Source organism: Nannobrachium achirus, assembly GCF_963921795.1.
Source record: "Nannobrachium achirus genome assembly, chromosome: 13".
In the NCBI taxonomy this organism is placed as follows: Eukaryota; Metazoa; Chordata; class Actinopteri; order Myctophiformes; family Myctophidae; genus Nannobrachium; species Nannobrachium achirus.
The window spans coordinates 37,679,955-37,700,251 of record NC_137833.1 but is presented as its reverse complement, the minus strand read 5'-3'; the positions used below and the strand labels follow the sequence as shown (position 1 = coordinate 37,700,251).

At 41.7% G+C, this 20,297-nt stretch overlaps 1 protein-coding gene across 1 annotated transcript in view; it reads right to left on the bottom strand.

The window, feature by feature from the left end:
- Positions 1-20,297, bottom strand: part of bicc1a (BicC family RNA binding protein 1a) — a gene marked incomplete at both ends in the record, with an annotated part of 113,986 nt that overhangs the window by 77,494 nt on the left and 16,195 nt on the right. The window contains one exon of the mRNA XM_080739738.1: positions 4,200-4,246. Coding sequence (XP_080595864.1) covers positions 4,200-4,246 — 47 coding nt within the window. The remainder of the gene's footprint in view (positions 1-4,199; positions 4,247-20,297) is intronic.

Below are 20,297 nucleotides of genomic sequence, written 5' to 3'. Positions count from 1 at the left end.
TATGGAGGAAGACAGCCCATATCTGTGTGGCTGGTTCTACAGACAGGGATCTCCATGTATGGGCATAAAAGGGATCGTATGTACCGGTATGATGTCAGATGTCATAGACGTCATAGGACTTTCACATTATGAATAACTGAGTAAGCATGATCTCCATATATGGGTACCAGGGGTCTCCATGGGTCCGATATACAGTAAATCACTGGCCAGATGGCCAAGACATGGCGTGACCTCGCTTGTCACCCTTAGGTGTCTTACTGGTATGTAATATATTAGTCTCAATAAGTGTGTGTGTGTGTGTGTGTGTGTGTGTGTGTGTGTGTGTGTGTGTGTGTGCACGCACACCCGCATAGGCCTATGTGTTAGCGGGTTTGAAAGTACAGGAAGGGGACCAAACTAATAGTTTCCACTTTCATCGACTTCAAGGCACTCTGCACACCTCATCCATTTACTCTTGAAACGATCCCCCCAGATCCTGATGTCAGGGTGTGTTTTCCCGTCTTAACCCATTTAGAATTAGGATTATTGAATGCTTTAGCTATTGAAAAATAGCAGATATACAAGCTCACGAGTGCCGCGCTGCGAGCTTGTAGATCTGCTATTTTTGAAAAAGTCGTGAAAATGTGTGCAAATCTTTGAATATACCTGTATGTATTTTTAAAGCGAATGTTTGTAACTCAAATTTTGCTTCTGGGTGGTCCCTGGAACTAAATATTTTGAGATGCGGGTCCGTGGCCAAATGCATATCATTTTGGGGGTCCTTCACATGAAAAGGTTTGAGAACCACTGACATGGTAGTCTCTTAAGAACAGACTAACTGAGCTCCAGTTAAGTGAAAAGGACCTTTTCTTTGACGATGGCTGGCCAGATTGCTGACATAGAAACATAGGGTTTTTCAAAAAAATCTTAGAAGGATTCAAAAGACACTTATAGAATCGGGTCAAAATGATAATTTTCACAAATTTTCAAAAATAGCAGATCTACAAGCTCGCAGCGCGGCCGCGCTGTGAGCTTGTATATCTGCTATTTTTCAATAGTTAAAGCATAAAATAATGATACACAATAATGTGTACCCGTTCTAAATGGCTTAAATTGGGTGTGTATGGCCGATCATGCTATCAGAGGGCAGCTATACAGAGCTAACCAGACGGAAACTCTACAATAAAAACATGACTTCAGCGCAGCGCCTCGCGGGCCGCCAAGCATAACAGCTGCACTCTAATGTATAATTATTGACAATTTAACCTCTAATAAGCTCCATCCTTACAAAAGAGCTGTGAAAGTATCCAATTCGGAGACTTTAACCCATTTAGAATCGGATACGCATTATTTTATGCTTTAACTACTCAAAAATAGCAGATCTACAAGCTCGTAGATCGAGCTCGTAGATCTTCTATAAAAAAAAAAAGACATGAACATTTGAATTTTGACACGATTTCGACCCGATTCGCTGAAAAACACATGTTTCTACGTCAGTGGTTCTCAAACTCTTTCATGTCAAGGACCCCTAGAATTATATGTATTTGGCCGCCGACCCCCGTCTCAAAATACTTTGTATCAGGGACCCCCCAGAAGCAAATATTTGAGTTACAAATGTTCAAAGATATTCAAAGATTTGCACAAATGTTTATGATCTTTTAAAAATAGCAGATCTACAAGCTCGCAGCACGGCACTTGGTGCCGCGCTGTGAGCTTGTATATCTGCTATTTTTTCAATAGTTAAAGCATTAGATAACTCTAGGCCTAAATGGAATAAAACCATCACTAGCCAAGCCCAAGCACCAGTGCTGACTAGCTGCAGTCAGCTGACTCTGTTGAGAGAGCCCGATACCGTCAGTGGATATCTTAAGCTTTAAACACCACTGTTTTCCCCCAAACCAAAGCAAGAGGCCGAGACCAAACACATCAAGAGTTCATGTTTAAAATCCCGTCGAGTGGAATTTGATGGCGCCTGGTTTGCATTTCTTGGGTTTTTGAGCACGACTTCGGGGAGACGGGGACAGTTAAATTGCCTCCCTCTTTGACATTTTAATTCAACTTCCTGACCTCCAAACAGAAAATAGAGACGGAAAATAGACAAAGGGAGTACGCTAAAACAAACCACTGTCCATCACTCATTTCATTACAGTCCATTAACAGACTATAGAGGGAGTTCAAGCCTATCCAGGAAACCATATTTTTAAACAGGAGCCAGTGAGCTCAGAAACAAGGGCGTTTACTTTCGCGTAATTATCAGGACACCTACGTAATAACTGGCATCAAAGTTCAATTATGTCTCACGGAAAAACCTTGAAAATGATCTCTGATCACATGACACAAAAGGGGGGAAAAAAAGATAACAACCACATCTACTTTCTACACAGATATGCATGAGTCTTTAGTCATGCCAACACTTAAAATGCAGGTTGTGGTAAAATTTTTAATGGTGTGCACACGGCGCACGCACACACGCACGCACACACACACACGCACGCACACGCACACGCACACACACACACACACACACACACACACACACACACACACACACCGGTAGTTTGAAATTAAACGTGAAGACATACTGTACGGTACATCACTTAATTAAAGCAGTATTTTGGATAACAATGATAATGCACACAAAATGACTAATTCTAACGTTTACTCAACCCGTGATGTCTTGAATACAAGGATAATTTGTCTGTATAACGTTCCTTAACAGATTAACAGCAGCTATTTTCGAAACATCGCTTCGTGTTGTAGAAATGTTACTTTTTAATTGACTTTAATTTACTTAATTCGCTTCTTCATTCACTGTAAAGGAGAAACAAAAATTCACACAGATCACAGGGGTTATGTTATGACCTTAAAAAGTACATACCCAGCCAATATACAAATATTGTCAGATAAATATACATGTTGTCCTTGCTTGCATCTATCACACAAGATGGTTTGAAAAGAATAACATGAAAATAAAAGATGAGTGGAAAATACACCACCACAATGCTCATCAGTTACTAAGCAGCCACACGAGATGTCAATCCTACAGCTTGGACTTTTTCTTGTTGGCATAAAATCAGTATAATGTACAATGCCTTGATAAATGATGAATATTATATGCTTCTCTAAAAAAAAATACTCTGGGGAAGAAACAACCTCAAAGGGCCATATCAGATCCAAGGGGTTTCTTACCGCAAAACCAACCTCTTTGCTCTACAGTAGTTTTTGAGTGTATCGACCAGCCAATTCAAATTATGTTTGCAACAAAGACTATTTGGTGAGACAGCGCTTGGCAGATGAAGCCTTCCTGTTCTTTCCCTGAAAGACTAAACCTTTAATTGTAAAGAAGATCTATTCCACTAGTTCCCAAGCACTGGGTCGCAGACACATTTTTATGGGTCCCTTCATTTTTTTCCCCTACATTTTGTTTTTAATTAGTGGGTGTCTGCAACAGTAGCAGCACCAGTAACACTACTGGGGCGGCAGGATCACTTTTCTGGTAGTTTTCTATGCCTGGATCTACTTTCTCTATTTCTATCTATACAACAGGTGCAACCGAGGGACAAACTTCAGCCTCGTTCATTGGAACCCGGACGACTTTTTTTTCACGACTCCATGAGAGATACGCCTGTCTTTTACAAAAGATTGCGGTTGGAAATAATGGATGGATATCTTTCTATAAAATTGCAAGGTAAGCTACTTTGATGGCAGTTTAAGACATCCTTAGATCCTTGAAATGCCAGTAAAAGAGTTAATAAATAAAATAAAAATCTAAGAAATTCCATAAATTAGGAAACAAATGTCTTAGAAGTAGTGAAAATATCCGATCTACAAGCTCGAGGCACAAAGCGACACATTGTGAGCTTGTAGATCTGCTGTTTTCACTAGTTTGTGTCCCGGACAAATGTCTAATTTCTCTTTTGGGTCTCAAGCTAAAAGGTTTGGGAACCGCTGATATATTCTACACGATGACGAGCTGAAACAGGCACTGAGGTCAAAAGTGCTTGTCAGCTGCATTGCATGGTCAGGACACAGGAGAGCTTTTACAACGGTACCATTCCAATTCATTTCTCTCAAGTTTTGATCCCCAATTATGACCAACTGGAGACACAGCTGACATCTGCTCCCTTACCACCGTCTGGAGCCAAGTTCTCCTCTCAGTGGGTAGAACATTACCCCCAGAGTGAATGCAAGCACAGTCCGACGGCAGACCACGCACTCACCTTCTGAAAGAAATCCTCTCCGCCATTAACTCGACCCTCGGAGGCAGCTGTAAGAGAGACAGAAGGAAAATGTAAAAACAATGTACAGCATAACCACACAGAGTCGTTCAATGTTAAACATACAGTGTAACAGTAACAAAGCCAAAAATCATGCTCAGGTCCAGGAAGTGTCAGGGTATCTTCACATTATTATGAGCAGAGATTTGTGGATCACCATTCCTTGGGGTGTTGTGGTTGGCCCCCGTCTATTGATATCACTCGTTTTTTCAGCCTTCAACAAGACCGTTTCTATAATCCCTTTGCTTGGGTTACAGCTTCTATGCAATAAATCGACGGATCCAGAGAAAATATTGGAACAGTTTATGGTAGCTGTTAATGGGTGATGGTCATACCACATTTGGAGGCGATTTTCACCTTTTTCGTAATGCTACTGCACTTCTTAAGATAATAAAAAATAATCAGTGTCCGTATATCATTTCTAACGATGGTGTCGCGAAGAACAGATCTTCAATCTAACAACTTGTTGCATTGTGACACATAGTTAGCTTGATATCTGTTCTTTTCAGAAAGCGACACAATCATGCAATGGAGTGTATACAGCAGGGTTCCCCAATTAGTTTTCCCCAAGGGCCAAATTATGTCTAGGATACCAAGCCGAGGGCCACAACATTGCAGGGGGCGACGGTGGCGTTCCCGCTACTCCAGTGACAGTTCAGATATCTTCGTTGTCGGGTGAAAGTCTTGTATGTCCAAAACCGTTGGTTTTGCATATCATTTTAAAAATGATTTAAACTAGTGAAAACAGCCGATCTACAAGCACACAACGCCTCGCACCGCGAGGCGTTGTGTGCTTGTAGATCTGCTGTTTTCACTACTTTTGTGAGACGGCCTTGTTTGATGAAGCAGAGCTTTACTTTGCGAAAGAACGTACACATTTTGAGATACAGGTTTTCCACCTGACAATGACGATATACTAGTGTTGTTGCTGCTCTTATACCACCATTATTACTGGGGTTGGTGGGGGCCAGAAAGTAGCCCCCCGCGGGCCGCAAATGGCCCGTGGGCCGCCTATTGGGGAACCCTGGTATACAGTATATACTATAAATTGAGCTGTGGCTAGGGCCCACATGAACTCAACAGAGCTACAGGACCAGCCAGGCACCTGACTGACATTGAGCAGACTAGGAGGCCTCTGTCGTTTCAAAGTAACTTTCCAGGGGAAAAAGAGAGGAAAAACATGGAGCTCCCTCATCTGGTATAGTAAGTCGAACAGGGACAGCGAGCCAACCATCACAGCCTTTGTCTCACCGTCACATCTGCAAGTCCTTTGGACTGCGGCAGGCAGCTCTCGTGATGTTAAATACATAACTGTGCTCCGAGGAGGATTCTAGTGTTCATTTGGGAAAGCTAGTGTGCTGTGACGGTAATGATGCATTTCAGTCAGTGTACTCAAGATGGATTTGATGCTCTGAGCAAATCTGGGTCAGCAGCAGCGGAGCTGGTATGGCTCTCTTACTGTCGTAAATACTGGTCTCGGTGTAATGACTAGAATGTGATGTTATGATTAGGTGGACCAAAAGCCCCACTGTGTTTCAACTGCAGAGAACAATGCTTTTAATTCTGAATAAATGTCCAAGACATATGAGCTTTTAGAGTGAGTAATGGCCCAGATGAGTTGGGTGGAAACATATTAATGTTGGTTGAGCATACAGTAGAATTAAACGTTGCGCTACCACTGAAGGAACACAGATCATTCCTTAATGAGGTCACAAGTCAGCTTGTAGACCCTATTTTCGAGTAGTTTTAAATGCAGCAAAATAAACTGTACACCATACTATACAATTCAACAGTAGACATTTTAATGTTCATGTTCATGTAGCAGACATATACAGTAGAAATCTACATGAAACCTGTTTTTTACACATCCGAGGTTGAATAAATAACCTTTTTTTCCCCCCATAAGGCTTGCTGAATAGAATTTGTAATATTTATCATTAAAAAGGCTCTAAATGTATGTCTGTATAGGAAGAGCATATGTTGGCAGTCTTAGGGCACACAGTTCTTTATGGTATGACAACACCCTGGGTGTGAAATGCATTGTTATGACTTTCCCAATCAACACCATGTTTCAAAATTTTCAAACACAGCAAATTAATGACCAGTGCCAAACATGGTCTTATTTTGCAAAACAGACCAGACGGCATGGCCCCTAGTAATGCCTAGATTGTGCACGTTTAACACATGCTCGTGTACAGGCTCCCACGACAAAGCAGCCCCTTCCTACTCCACACAGCTGTTTCACATGAGGGCCTGGCTTACCCACGGTAAAGGCCAGTACATTTCACATCATAACACTACAGTCTACGCCAAATAGCCCCCCCCCCCCCCCTTCCCCCATACCGACAATGGAAACAAATTATTATCTCCATGTGGATCATTGTTTAGAATGGGAGTAGCTGGGACAGAGTCTTGAGAACGTTGTGTATTAGAACAATGTTTCAACGTTTTCCAAGTGTAATACTAGCATAAACTGCCTCACACTTTGCTTGGACAGCGGAGGAATGACAGCCGAATTCCTGCCTGCTACAGCAGTGGTTCTCAACCTGTGGGTCGGGACCCCCAGGGTGGGTCCCCAAATTATTTTGGGGGGTCCCCAGATGATTAACGTAATGTGCAGCACGGTATTCTCACTCTACAGTAAACAAACCAACATCAAGTTTAAGTGTATATAGAGGGTATCTGCACATTTCTAAAGTGACAATTTAAGGACTTTTTAATACCTCTGAAATTACAAATTAATCCTTGGCCAAATTGTCAAATATTGGAGGCAGAAATTGTGAAAATAGCCGATCGGCATGCTCACAACGCCTCACAACGCAAGGGAATTGAACCACTGTGCTACAGCACCGTCAGCCTTCCATCCTGCTTGTGCTTCTCAACGCGTTTGCTCATCCTCATTTCGGACAACAGAGCGCTGAAATCAACACGTCGTCGTCACCAGATACTTTGACACAAACACATCGTCTAAAGTCGTGGGTGGTATTCCATTGTTGTGCTGCTAAACTCGCTTTATGTCAAATCCAGTTTTCACAAGCCTATGCTTTGTAGAGCGCCGACATATGAAAGGAAACAATTTATAGCGTTGTGTTCTCATGAGAGCTATGCGCATGCGAGTGAAGTAAACACTTGTTTTTTTCCTATGTGTGACACTTCCAAAATTACTAACAGAACACCGGACGTCACCCACAAACAATGATGAGTGGCTCCAATTTGGGATTAGGCAACATTTTCTACAGCAGGCACTAGTAAGCAGTGTCAAACCATTTGGGGAAATCAAATGGAATTGACAGGAAATATTTAAAATCAAAGGAGATAGTGGACATTGGCCAGTCCATTGTGGAGTAACTTACAGCAGTGGTTCTCAAACTTGTGGGGTCCCCAAATTATTTTGTGGGGTCCCCAGATAATTAGCGTAATGTAATTTTTTTATGTATACAGGGTATCTGCACATTTATAAAGTGACAATTTAAGGACTTTCAAGACCGCTTTAATACCAAACTGGCCAAACTGTCAAATATTAAGTAAGCAAGAGGTGAACATTGTGAAAATAGCCAATCTACATGTTCACAACGCCTCGCAGTGCGAGGCGTTGTGAGCGTGTAGATCTGCTATTTTCACAATATTCATCTGTGGAACCGAGTCACATTAAATGTAATACCTACAATTCCAAGTGCTTGTCAGGGTGGGGGTCCCCAGTTCATATATGTTTATTTTGAGGGTCACAGCCTAAAAAGGTTTTAGAACCCCTGACTTACAGTAACAACAATGGAGGTAGCACATCTCAAACACTGAACTGGGGTACGTTTATATAAATGTTTTTTCATCACGCTAATCAGTTAGGGGTCAGAAAATCTCTCAAAAGGAGTCACACAAAGGAATGTGTTGTGAGTGATCAAGAGTAAGAAACGAGAAGGAGCTGTCTGATGTGGTGGTGATAGGAAGCGGGAATATAAATATGTCCGCTTCGGCTTTTAGATAATATCATCCGTCTAGCATTGAAGCGGGCTGATAAGGACGGAGAGAACAGTGTCTGGTTCCTGGGTGGCCAGGAGCAATAAGGGATTAGGAAAGCACTTGTTACAACTGTTTCCCGTTAGGAACCAAAACAATCACAAGCGATGAACGCAGCAATATCCCATAGACTCTGCCTCGGCTCGCAAAACCACTTCCTCTTCTCCTGTGTCTTTTCTCATGGATACAGTAGGGATGGGACGATACGAAAATGTCATATCACGATCATTGTGACAAAAGAAATCGTGATTTACGATATTATCACGATAATCAAAATCCATTATCCTGGGGCGGAACATTTGCCAAAAAATTGCAGATCTACAAGCTCACAAGTCACAACGCGACATTTCTGGCAAAGACATTTCTGTCTTTGCCAGAAATGTCTTTCTGGCAAAGACATTTGATAGAGAGTGAAAAAAAGACAGTATCAGGTACGTATATTATAAGTACCTTTTACCAATTATACAGGGTTTAAGTGCTACCGGATATGCAGCTCGGCAAAGAAAAGGTGAATTGATCCCAGTACATGGCGGAGGACGATATCACGATGAATTAAATCTCCACGATACGATTATCTTGAGTGTTTTTTATCACGATAAACGATAATATCGCGTATCGTCCCATCCCTAGAATACAGCTGGTTTTTCATTAGAAGCTTTAAGGGTAAGATCCCCGAAGGAACACAAATGAATCTGGGAATATCCAAAGTCATATTAGAACGAATGTTGCTCCACACAAAACACACAGACATACAATCTCTTTCTGTCCAACCTCTCCGTGTTTGTATAAAAACTCAACAAAACTACATCCCTCAAAGAATGCCTCTCGGCTGCCAGACCTAAATTAGAAACAGACAGGAATAAAGTGCAAAAAGAAGTTAGTAAAATTAAAATGCTAATGTCAAACAAAATCCCCCTGAATGCATGAACACAATGGGACCCAAAATATGCCCAGAAAACCCGTGTGCCTTTGAATTCTACTCACCATGTAATTCATCAATCTATCATTTGAGCTGTCGTCAGCTTGTAAAGCTCCTGGCTGGCTATATGACGGGGACCTCTCATTATGCACGGAGGGAAAGGAAAACATTTACTGGACTGGGCATGAAATGATGCAAGGCACACAAAATAGAAAACACTCCACTGTACTTGTAGGAGGATGTGTGGCTGCACAGAGACAGATGTATAGCTACTACATTGGTGACATTTGAGATGGTTTGCAACCGAGCAAAAAAAAAAACAGCAACCACGCCACACACAGGGCAGTAAAGTACAACTTTAGCCAGAAAAAGAGAAAGAAAATAAAGAAAACAGTTCAGCAGACTTGCATTTGTGTTACCTCTTTGTGAAGCTTTTGTCACCACACAGTAAATCTTGAGTGTTAATTTACCACTTTTAAACTTGTTGACAGAGGTCCCCTAGAACTCCTCTTCCCCCCACACCAAATCTCACCAAGAATAAACAATATGGGGCGCCCTCTGGCCTAGCGGTTCAGGGGCATACCACAAACGCTCTAATGCCTGACAGCGTGTCGCGGGTCCGAAGCCCGATCCCGACTACATTTGCTGCGTGTCATTCCCCGTCTCTCTCCCTGTTTCCTGTATACCTACTGTACTTTCAATAAAGGCAGAAAAGCACCGCAAAATATCTTAAATAAATGCTGCATTGTGAGCTTGCAGATCTGTTATTTTTGCTGAATGTTCGTAATGTGGCTAAATGTTCGTAATGTGGCTAAGTAATGTGGCTAAATAAGTATAGATCCATTAAAAAAGATTATAGACTGACTTAAATGCTAATTTTGCTGTGTATTTTTGCACTATTTACATTTGCTTGTTTATCATGTTGGTAATCTAAATTATGAGCTGCACTTGCCCTTTTTCTAATCAAGTCTCTATAATCCATCTAAATGCCTACATTGTTTGGAAATACTTGGCAGTTAAATAGGCTTAAGAAGATTAGTGTAAGTGACATTGTTTTGGTTAAAACAACGTTTTTTCTTTTGTGTGTGTGTGTGTGTGTGTGTGTGTGTGTGTGTGTGTGTGTGTGTGTGTGTGTGTGTGTGTGTGTGTGTGTATGTGTGTGTGTGTGTGTGTGTGTGTGTGTGTGTGTGTGTGTGTGTGTGTGTGTGTGTAGGTTTCAATTTTGACTCCTGCTATCTCTGTGTCATCACCTCTCTCTCCTGACTGGAAAACATGTGTATAGAGAGTTCAACGTTTTCCTGGAGCTGGAGAGAGTTACAGAACAAACACAAGAATATCACTACACCTTTACATACACCTTTATATACACCTTTATATACACCTTTACATGCAAATCCTGTACTACTACAACTAAACAAAATTGACAACAGTGGGGGAAAAAAAGATCACAATCATTCAACACGTATTTCTGTACGTATGTATGTGAGGAGCATCTGGGGAGGCTGAGAGGAATCTGTAGCACGGTGTGAGTGAACACATGAGGATCGTGCACTGAAAGAGCAAAACATCCTGTTGGCAGATGCGTGGCGTGCAGAGTGCAGAGCGGCCGTGGGAGAACCAGGGAGGGGGAGGCAGACTGAGGGGGTGGTGGGTGGGTTGGTGGGGTGTACATTAGGATGTCCCGTGATCTCCGGAGTACATTATGTTACGGGGAGGACACCAGAGCTCCACTCCTACAAACGCAGCTGTCACAATTATTACATAATTGTCTAATCGCAATCATTTGACATAATCGCAATTATTTTGTCATAATCGTCAATCATTTCCATGTTCCATGTTTCCATGTATTATTTCAACCATTTTCAATAATAGTGGAAATAGCAGATCTACAAGCTCACAACGCGTCGCAATGCAACGCGTTGTGAACTTGTAGATCGGCTATTTCCACTATCAATGTTCTTTTTAAAGTATAAAGTTGTCAAATATGCCAGTAATTTCTTTGTATATTTAGGCTATGTGTCATATCTGCCATGTGCAACTTCAAAGCCTACAAGCCAAACAGAAATGTAATTGTCAACGACAAGAACACAATGAAATCGTTAATAGCAATTATTTGAGTGACTATTAATCGTGCTGTAAAATGTCATAATCGTTGACACTTATGACTGCTTTAACATTTTCTTTTTTGTGGATGTTTCTCACAAATGCAAACAAGTTATGGTTTAATGTACTGTACTGTATGCCCTGAATCTCAAATTTTTAAAAATTCATAATCGTGACAGCCCTAAACGCAGCACGAGCTCCAGTTCTCCACGGTGCAACAGGTATCAGCCAACCGTGAAGCTATACTACTGACTAAGACCTCACAGCTTCACAATGACACCCATCTGAATCAAAACAATTGCAATGCAATGACGTTAGTTTAGTTGTTGCATCTCTTATTGTAGGGTGATGTCACTGTTGTCCTCTGATGCTTATGGTCTTTACACACCAGAAGTGTGACAGGAAGAAAAAAGAGCATCTGCATTGATATCTCACATAAAATTAATCTAGTTGATGTCCCAGTCATATAGGTTAATGCTTTTATTCACAGTGAAAAATCAACCTTGTTCCCTGGGGGGGAAAAAAACGCTTTATCGCTGTGTTACTGTATGTTCACGCTCAGTATGAATGCACAGCTACAAACAACTCTAAAATACAATTCAGTGTTAATTTTCACACTAACAAAACACTCCAAAACCTTTAAACTAAATTCAAAATGTTTTTTTTTTCTCTTCCCACATAAGATAAGAAGGGAGGGAGATGGGTGATATGAAGAATCTCTTCTTGACGTGTTTGTTAAGCCCATTTTATACTTTGCCATATGGCTGTGAGTCACTCGCCGACAAGAAGAAACTTTCAAGTGACAAAATGCAAGGCTTCAGAATGGCCGTGGAAACTATGTCCCTAAAAAATGAGTGCATGGATGAAACGAGCTGCAGGTTGTATGAGGACAGCACAGTGCTCTCCTTCCCTCCTTCCAGGCTAGCAGATTGTAAAAGGATCACAGAGGAATTACAACACGGAGACCTCTTAGCACACATCACAATGATGTCGCAATCAATACTGTCCGCAGACATCTTTCGCAGAGATAATGGAGGAGAATAACGTGATGTTGACTTATGAGCAGGGGCGTCACAAAGGGGGGGGGGGGGGGGAAGTGAGTTATTAGGGCCCAAGGTGGAGGGGCCTTAATTGTTTTATTTTAGCTATTGAAAAATTGCAGATATACAAGCTCACAGCTTGTAGATCTGCTATTTTTTTAAAGTTGTGAAAATGCAAATCTTTAAATATATATATATTTTTTTAAGCGAACATTTGTAACTCAAATTTTGCCTTTGGGGGGTAACCTGGAAGTGGAACTAAATATTTTGAGATGGGGGTCCGTGGCCAAATACAAATAATTTTGGGGGTCCTTCACGTGAAAAGTTTGAGCACCACTGACATAGAAACACAGGTTTTTCAAAAAACCTTAGGAGGATTTGAAATATTCAAAGATTTTCGTGATTTTTCAAAAATAGCAGATCTAAAAGCTCGCTGTGAGCTTGTATATCTGCTATTTTTCAATAGTTAAAGCACAAAATAATGCGTAATAATGCGTTCCCAGTCTAAATGGGTTAAACCCCCTCCCTTCCCATTGAAGAACATTCATGGGGGGCCCGCGGTGAATCCTTGTACCCAGGGCCCAGGATTTGGAGTGACACCCCTGACTGTCCGCAGACATTTTTCGCTGAGATAATGGAGGGAATTATGAGTGGTGATCTCTGACATCTCCATTAATAATGATACAAAATAAACATGAGGGACGCAGTTAATCAGACCCACAGCCATTAGCATAAAGCTGGTAATGCGCTAAAGGCAATAATTCAGCTGGCCAAAACTGCACCACGGCCTGCACTGGAATGACACCACGTAAAGTTAGAGACTGGAGAGCATGAAGGATGTCTAACAGTCACTGGTGGATTAATTGGGCTCTGGTATCCATTATGTTGTGGATAGAGTAACTCTGAGATTCAGTATTGTTGGGGGGGGGAGAGAAAAGGAATGTAAACAGGGTTGGTGGAGCACTAGGATGATGGCTTCCTTCCATATTTAACCACATTCAGAGGAAATAGATGCTGGGCCTGATGTGAATCAACAAGACATACGATCATGGTAATGTTAAATGTTTGAACTTCTTGAGGAATATCCAACTTGGATGGACCAGTAAAAAAATAATGATGGCGTCCTTCCTGTCCAATCTTTGACTATCGATACTAAACTACAGTTAGCTACTACTGTATATGCGTGCGGTTCGTGAAGGAATCCATACAAATCATACTGTGGTGTCCAGTGGTGAAGCTGTATTATACCAAGCTGGTCGCCTGTGGGCATTGTCCACTAGCGTGGTGGTCAAATGGAAATAGCGATGTTTACTTCACCAATAACAACAAAAGTGGTTCACATTAACAATGTTAGTGTGACCAAGAGATTCACTGGAATAAATTATGGCTTTACGTGCATGGATTTTCAGCTACAATCAAATTGTCATTCTTTAGCGATTCACTTTTGTTTTACCAGCGTTTCCCGGTGCAGACTGTTCATTATGGCTGGAGCCAGTTTTGTTTTATGACGTCAAGCAGCAAGAGCTGTGAGTTGTCTACTTTTTTATGGGGACAGTCACGTACAGTATTACAGACAAACTCTATTCTATATCAGTGGTTCTCAACCTTTTCGGGTCGCGACCCCCCAAAATAATCATATTTTAACTGGGTACCCCCCATCCTGACGAGCACTAAGAGTTGAGGCATTACATTTTGTACAACATGGTTCTATTGTGAAAATAGCAGATCTACATGGTGATCGTAAAAAAAGGATTAATTGAAGCGAGGCTAGCAAATCACAGTGACCTTTATGATGTGTGACATCCTGGATATTATAGCTCATGGCTCACATCTGCCAATATCTGTCATTCCTTCAAACACAGCACAATCTGTCCACAACCACCAAACCAAAGTATATGGGCAGTGGGTGTCTATGCACATCTGGTACCCCTGTGACTTATGCCACAGTGCAAGTATCAAAAAAACAAAACAATTCATGCCAAAGGATTTGCATGAAGACAGAGGATTTTTAGAGCATGAGGAACACAGGGAAAGCCCAAAGGCACCAGCTAAATCTCTAAATCACAGAGCCTGCTTTGACAAATCCCAGTGGACTAGCAATAATGACAAGGGGACTAAGAGCTAGTGGAGCGCACAGAAGGTGAGGACTATAAGTGAAACAAGCATTTAAAATGAGACAATATTCAAACTCTTTTTACTCTCCTGCCAGCGATCAGGATAGGATTCTGTACAAAATTATTACTGTTTTCTTAAAGAGAAATAAAGGAGCCATTGTGAATTAATGCAAAGACAAATGAGTATTTATGACAGCTAAATTGCCAAGAAGCAATATATCACCCGGAAAAGGAAATCACTGTCAGCATATTTCAACTCTGCCTGGACTGGCAAATGGTGTGGCATCTTTTTTCAATCAAAGCCTCTTGTACGCATCCAAGTTTCCAAAGTCGCAACCCAACCTTTCCATGCATGCAATTACTGTACGACAGCAAGTTGCCTTAATGTTGGAGCCAAATTTTAGATATACTGTAGGACCCCTGGCCTGTTTTGGAAGGACTACAACTAGTTTGGACTGGAGGAACTACACTTCCCATTAAGTGGAGGGGAAAAGGCGAGCATGTGTGCGAGGATGTTGTCCTCACACAAGCCTCTTTCCCCATGGTGCTTTGCAGAGCTCTGTGGTGCAGCGCTCAGCTGATTCAACAAAGAGCTAATGACTCTGCCTCAGGAGCCATATAAAAACTAGACCAGGTCAACCTGGTTGTGCCAGACCCCCTGTCTGTCATCATCATTTATGACATCATGCCTTTTGTAGGCATGTCATCATCATGTCATCATCATATATACCCTTTATATAGAAAACCCGGACAGACCGACATTTGCTTATGTAGGCCTACCCATTTCATGGGTCTGGCAAAAACTGTACACACACTGTTAAAAATACTCATACTTACCAACAGGATTCTAATTAAAAAAAAAAGAAAAAGAAAAACAGTGTTGGGGACAAATAGCAAAAATAGCAGCAGGTCTACAATCTCACAGTGTGCTGCAAATACGAAGCTGTGAGCTTATAACATTTTTGACAAAATTGGATTTTTCTCTTTAAAGGTAGGCCTACAGAAAGTGATTTCTTTTGTTCAAATAAGTGTTAAATAGCTCGATATTCGGATAGCAATCATTGTGTGCTTGTTCAGGTTCAGGCTTGTTATCTTCAGGTCGGGAAACAATTTTCAGGAGAGAGAATTCATACAGTTTAGGAAAAAAAGGAACAAAGTAAAAAAGTAACACTGTAAAATTGAAGCTAATTAAATGGGTATTCTCGCTTGATTATTAAATTGGCAACCTGAAACTGCATTTTATGTTTATTAAAGAGCTGGAGGACCCAGGGGTTTGCGGCTGCTGCATGCCCACTCATTTATAAGCTGCGTGCCTGCTCATTTCTAAGCTCACACACGCGCGCAGCTCACAGCTGATCCAATCCATCGCACGCACAGCACACAAGCGCGCAATGTTGAGAGACACACACAGACAGTGATGTTGCTAGGTTGTCAATGGAGTGAGTCCCAGGACTCACTGGTGGTCATTGCCATGCCTTTCAGCCTGACGGAGACAATAAATACTTATTATATCATGCATCCACTGGAAAGAATCTGTAGTAGCCTACAGTTTTAATATTGGTTTTAAAGATCAGTCAAATTTGGTTAGGTGTGATGTCTATTATGAATTTCGGTGCCCACAGTACACATCTACACTACATTGTATTCACTACTCTTTGCAAAGTCAGTGATTTATGCTTGTTCTGTCTAGCGGTAGGGGGAGCGAGAGAAGAAGCTCCTAGCCAATGAACAGCGAGTTGGCTCCTAGCCAATGAACGGCGAGGCCTATCTACCGATCGTCTACTACCTATGACTGTGGCTGAGACTGCGGCTCTGAATGTGGCCGTGGAATTAAGCCCTTTGTAAGAGAAGAAAGATGATGATAACAATGATTACCACCAGAATATAGAGCTTTAACTTTTTCACACAAATATTTCCCTTAAAAAAAAGTTTAAAGTAGTTATCATACATTTTAAAGTATTATCAAACATTCTACATTTCCCAAAAGGATATGCACACATTTAAGTCTGACAAGACGCAGAAGTAAAACATATCATCTATTCCTCCCTCCCCCAAATCAAACCCTGCTCATATACAAATACATGATGCTCAGTGCACGCATCCATCACACATGCACATACCTACACATACACAAAATACAGCCTAATACAGACTAGTATAGCTGCTGACTTCTGAATGGCCTGCTGATATCAAAGAAACTATATCAAGAAAACTCAATATACAAGTAGTAATATCAAGAAGTGATGTGATAGACTATGGGCCCTATTATGATCCAGGTCTTATGCCTTATGCCTTAACTTCTTTGCCTTTTTTTACTATTTTGTTTTTGTTTTTTAGATATTTCAAATAGCTGATCTGCAAGTTCACAACGTGCAGATGTAGATCAGCATTTGAAGTATTTAAAAATGTTTTTCAAAATAGTGAAAAAAAGGTAAAGAAGTTAAGGCATAAGGCATAAGACCTGGATCATAATAGGGCCCTATGCCTCATTCATATTCTAGCATATAGACTACTATGACTCATTTATAGAATATGGCCATGACAATATGCTCTTGGGACTGAGACAGTAACACATTCCCAGGCATCAGCAATGTCCGTACACGGACAGATGTGTCCGTGGCAAGACTAGTCCTTGTCCATGGCAAATTTGAGATTTTATTACTGAAAGTCAAGTCTCCAGGTTTTCTTCAGAATATGTATCACGTTGTAGGCTCTACTAGTGTCATTTTCTTTTACACACCTAGCTTATACCAAGGGGAAACTTCAGTTTTCAGCTTCACCCAGCTGAGTGCTGCTCACAGAGGAGTGCAGAGGGGGAGCAATTAGGGGTTAGGTGTCTTGCTCAGAAATACTTCAACCTGGAATCGTACCTGCGACAACTAGGGGCTCTAGTTCCGCAGGCGGGCTCACTAACCACTCAGCTATGGCCGCCCCCAAATACCACTGGTACTCAAATGTGGTTGTCAAATGTTTTATCTACAAGGACCCCCTTAACTTTGAGTGTGAACAAATGGAACCAAATGGGTCCATATGGAATCCATTTGGTTTCATTTGTACACTCTCAGTGTTATAGATCCGTTATGGTCATTCAGGGCTAGCTTTGTGTTTCTGGTAATTGCGACCGTAAGGTCGCAGTTTAGTTGCGACCGTCAGGGAGCAGTTTACTATGAAAACCTCCACCGGCCGTCCGTCGGTCGGTCGGTCACACGTCACACGTCACACCTTTGCCCTGCTCATATCTCCGCATCAGTATGACATCACACCACATGTGTACACAAACCTTTGTGTACGTTGCTGTGGCAACAGTCTGTTGTTGCTGGTTTGTTAGTGTACGTTAGCAACCACCTTAGCAACCATGGTTTTACCCTAGCAACCAACTGTTTACCCTAGCAACCAACTGTTTACCATAGCAACCATGTTTTTTTACCCTAGCAACCAACTGTTTACCATAGCAACCAGATACGCAGAGCAGGGTTCTCCATATATGGGCATAAACAGGTGACATCACACTGATGTCAGATACTCAGAGCAGGGATTTCTCCATAATATATGGGCATACAAGGGATTCTGTTAGGGATCTCCATATATGGGCATAAAAGGGATTCTGTTAGGGATCTCCATATATGGGCATAAAAGGGATTCTGTTAGGGATCTCCATATATGGGCATAAAAGGGATTCTGTTAGGGATCTCCATATATGGGCATAAAAGGGATTCTGTTAGGGATCTCCATATATGGGCATAAAAGGGATTCTGTTAGGGATCTCCATATATGGGCATAAAAGGGATTCTGTTAGCTGTTAGTGATCTCCATATATGGGCATAAAAGGGATGCTGTTAGGGATCTCCATATATGGGCATAAAAGGGATTCTGTTAGGGATCTCCATATATGGGCATGAAAGGGATTCTGTTAGGGATCTCCATATATGGGCATAAAAGGGATTGTATCCCAGATGATGCCCTGTTAGGAGATCCACACTAACAGAATCCATATATGGTCCTACCGACAGCTGCTATAAGCCAACCCTGGCGATAAGGTCTGAGTCGAAGAAATGCTTCTTTCCTGGCAAGAATTGCCCCTTTATACTGTAGGGCTCGTTTGTGTATTGTATGACATCACGCCACATCATCGGCTGAGGACTGTGTGATGTCATCATATCTCCATATATGGAGACATAAGTTGCTCATGCCCAAATATGGGCTGGTGAGGTCAGACTTAGTGTGATGCGTAGGTTATCTCCATATATGGAGATTCAACTTCAATGAGTAACCATGGCAAACTGCCAACTGCCCGTATGTCTTGATAATTGGTAAAACAAATTGTTTGGGCCTATTTGCCCGATTAGGGAGTCTTACTGGTATCAAAACCTCCACCGGCCGTCCGTCGGTCGGTCGGTCGGTCGGTCGGTCGGTCGGTCGGTCGGTCGGTCGGTCACACGTCACACCTTTGCCCTGCTCATATCTCCGCATCAGTATGACATCACACCACATGTGTACACAAACCTTTGTGTACGTTGCTGTGGCAACAGTCTGTTGTTGCTGGTCTGTTAGTGTACGTTAGCAACCACCTTAGCAACCATGGTTTTACCCTAGCAACCAACTGTTTACCCTAGCAACCAACTGTTTACCATAGCAACCATGTTTTTTTACCCTAGTCTCAATATATTGAATCCACTTTCACGATGTAAAGTCCAGTTCAACATTTCAAACACCAAAAATGGTAAAATACCAAACAATACAGGTTCTCAGGGTTCTTGAAGATCAAGAGTCTTGGTCAAATACTTCTGTTGGTTTCTGCACTGATCATTTATACAATTCAGCTGTGTTTGCTCGTGTCATCATGATGAGGTCATAAATCAGCCATGCCCAAATATAGATTTTACGGGTTTACATGCTTACTCAGTTATTCGTTATGTGAAAGTCCTATGACGTCTATGATATCTGACATCATCATACATACATTCCCTTTTATGCCCATAAATGGAGATCCCCTCTGTAGAACCAGCCACTGACATCACTGTAATGTCAGGGGAACCAAATCCCTTTTATGCCCATATATGGAGATCCCTGTGATGCCAGGGGAACCAAATCCCTTTTATGCCCATATATGGAGATATGGAGATCCCCGTGTTGCCAGGGTAACCAAATCCATTTTATGCCCATATATGGAGATCCCTGTGATGCCAGGGGAACCAAATCCCTTTTACGCCCATATGGAGATCCCTTATGTCATCAATATTAAGCCCATATCTGTGAATATCTATGGGTACCAGATGTCTCCATATATGGTTAAATGGTCCGATATACATCACTGGCCAGAAGACCAAGAAATGGTGCAACCTCGCCCTTTGCTTTTCTCCCTTAGGCATCTTACTGGTAGGTAGTTTAATGAGGAATGCAGTATGGTGGTAGGTAGGTAGTTATGGCCTTTGATGTAAGATTTTCACTTTCTAGGATAACTATATTTGCTATTCCCAGATGATGCCCTTTTAGGGTACCCCTCATGCCCATATATGGAGATCCCCAGGCTTTACTAATTAACATAAGTTTTATGCCCATATATGGAGATCATTGTCCCAATGTCATCAGATATATGGGCATAAATGGACACAGGCAAACTAGATGGGCTGTATGGATATCCAGATGTGTGATGTAAGTGTTTTATTCCAAATGTGGCACCCCACAGACATATTTCCAGAAACAAAATCCCTTTCATGCCCATATATGGAGATTTCTGATGTCATCAATCCCAGGCCCTGTAAAAAACATGGTTGCTATGGTAAACAGTTGGTTGCTAGGGTAAACAGTTGGTTGCTAGGGTAAGAAAACATGGTTGCTATGGTAAACAATT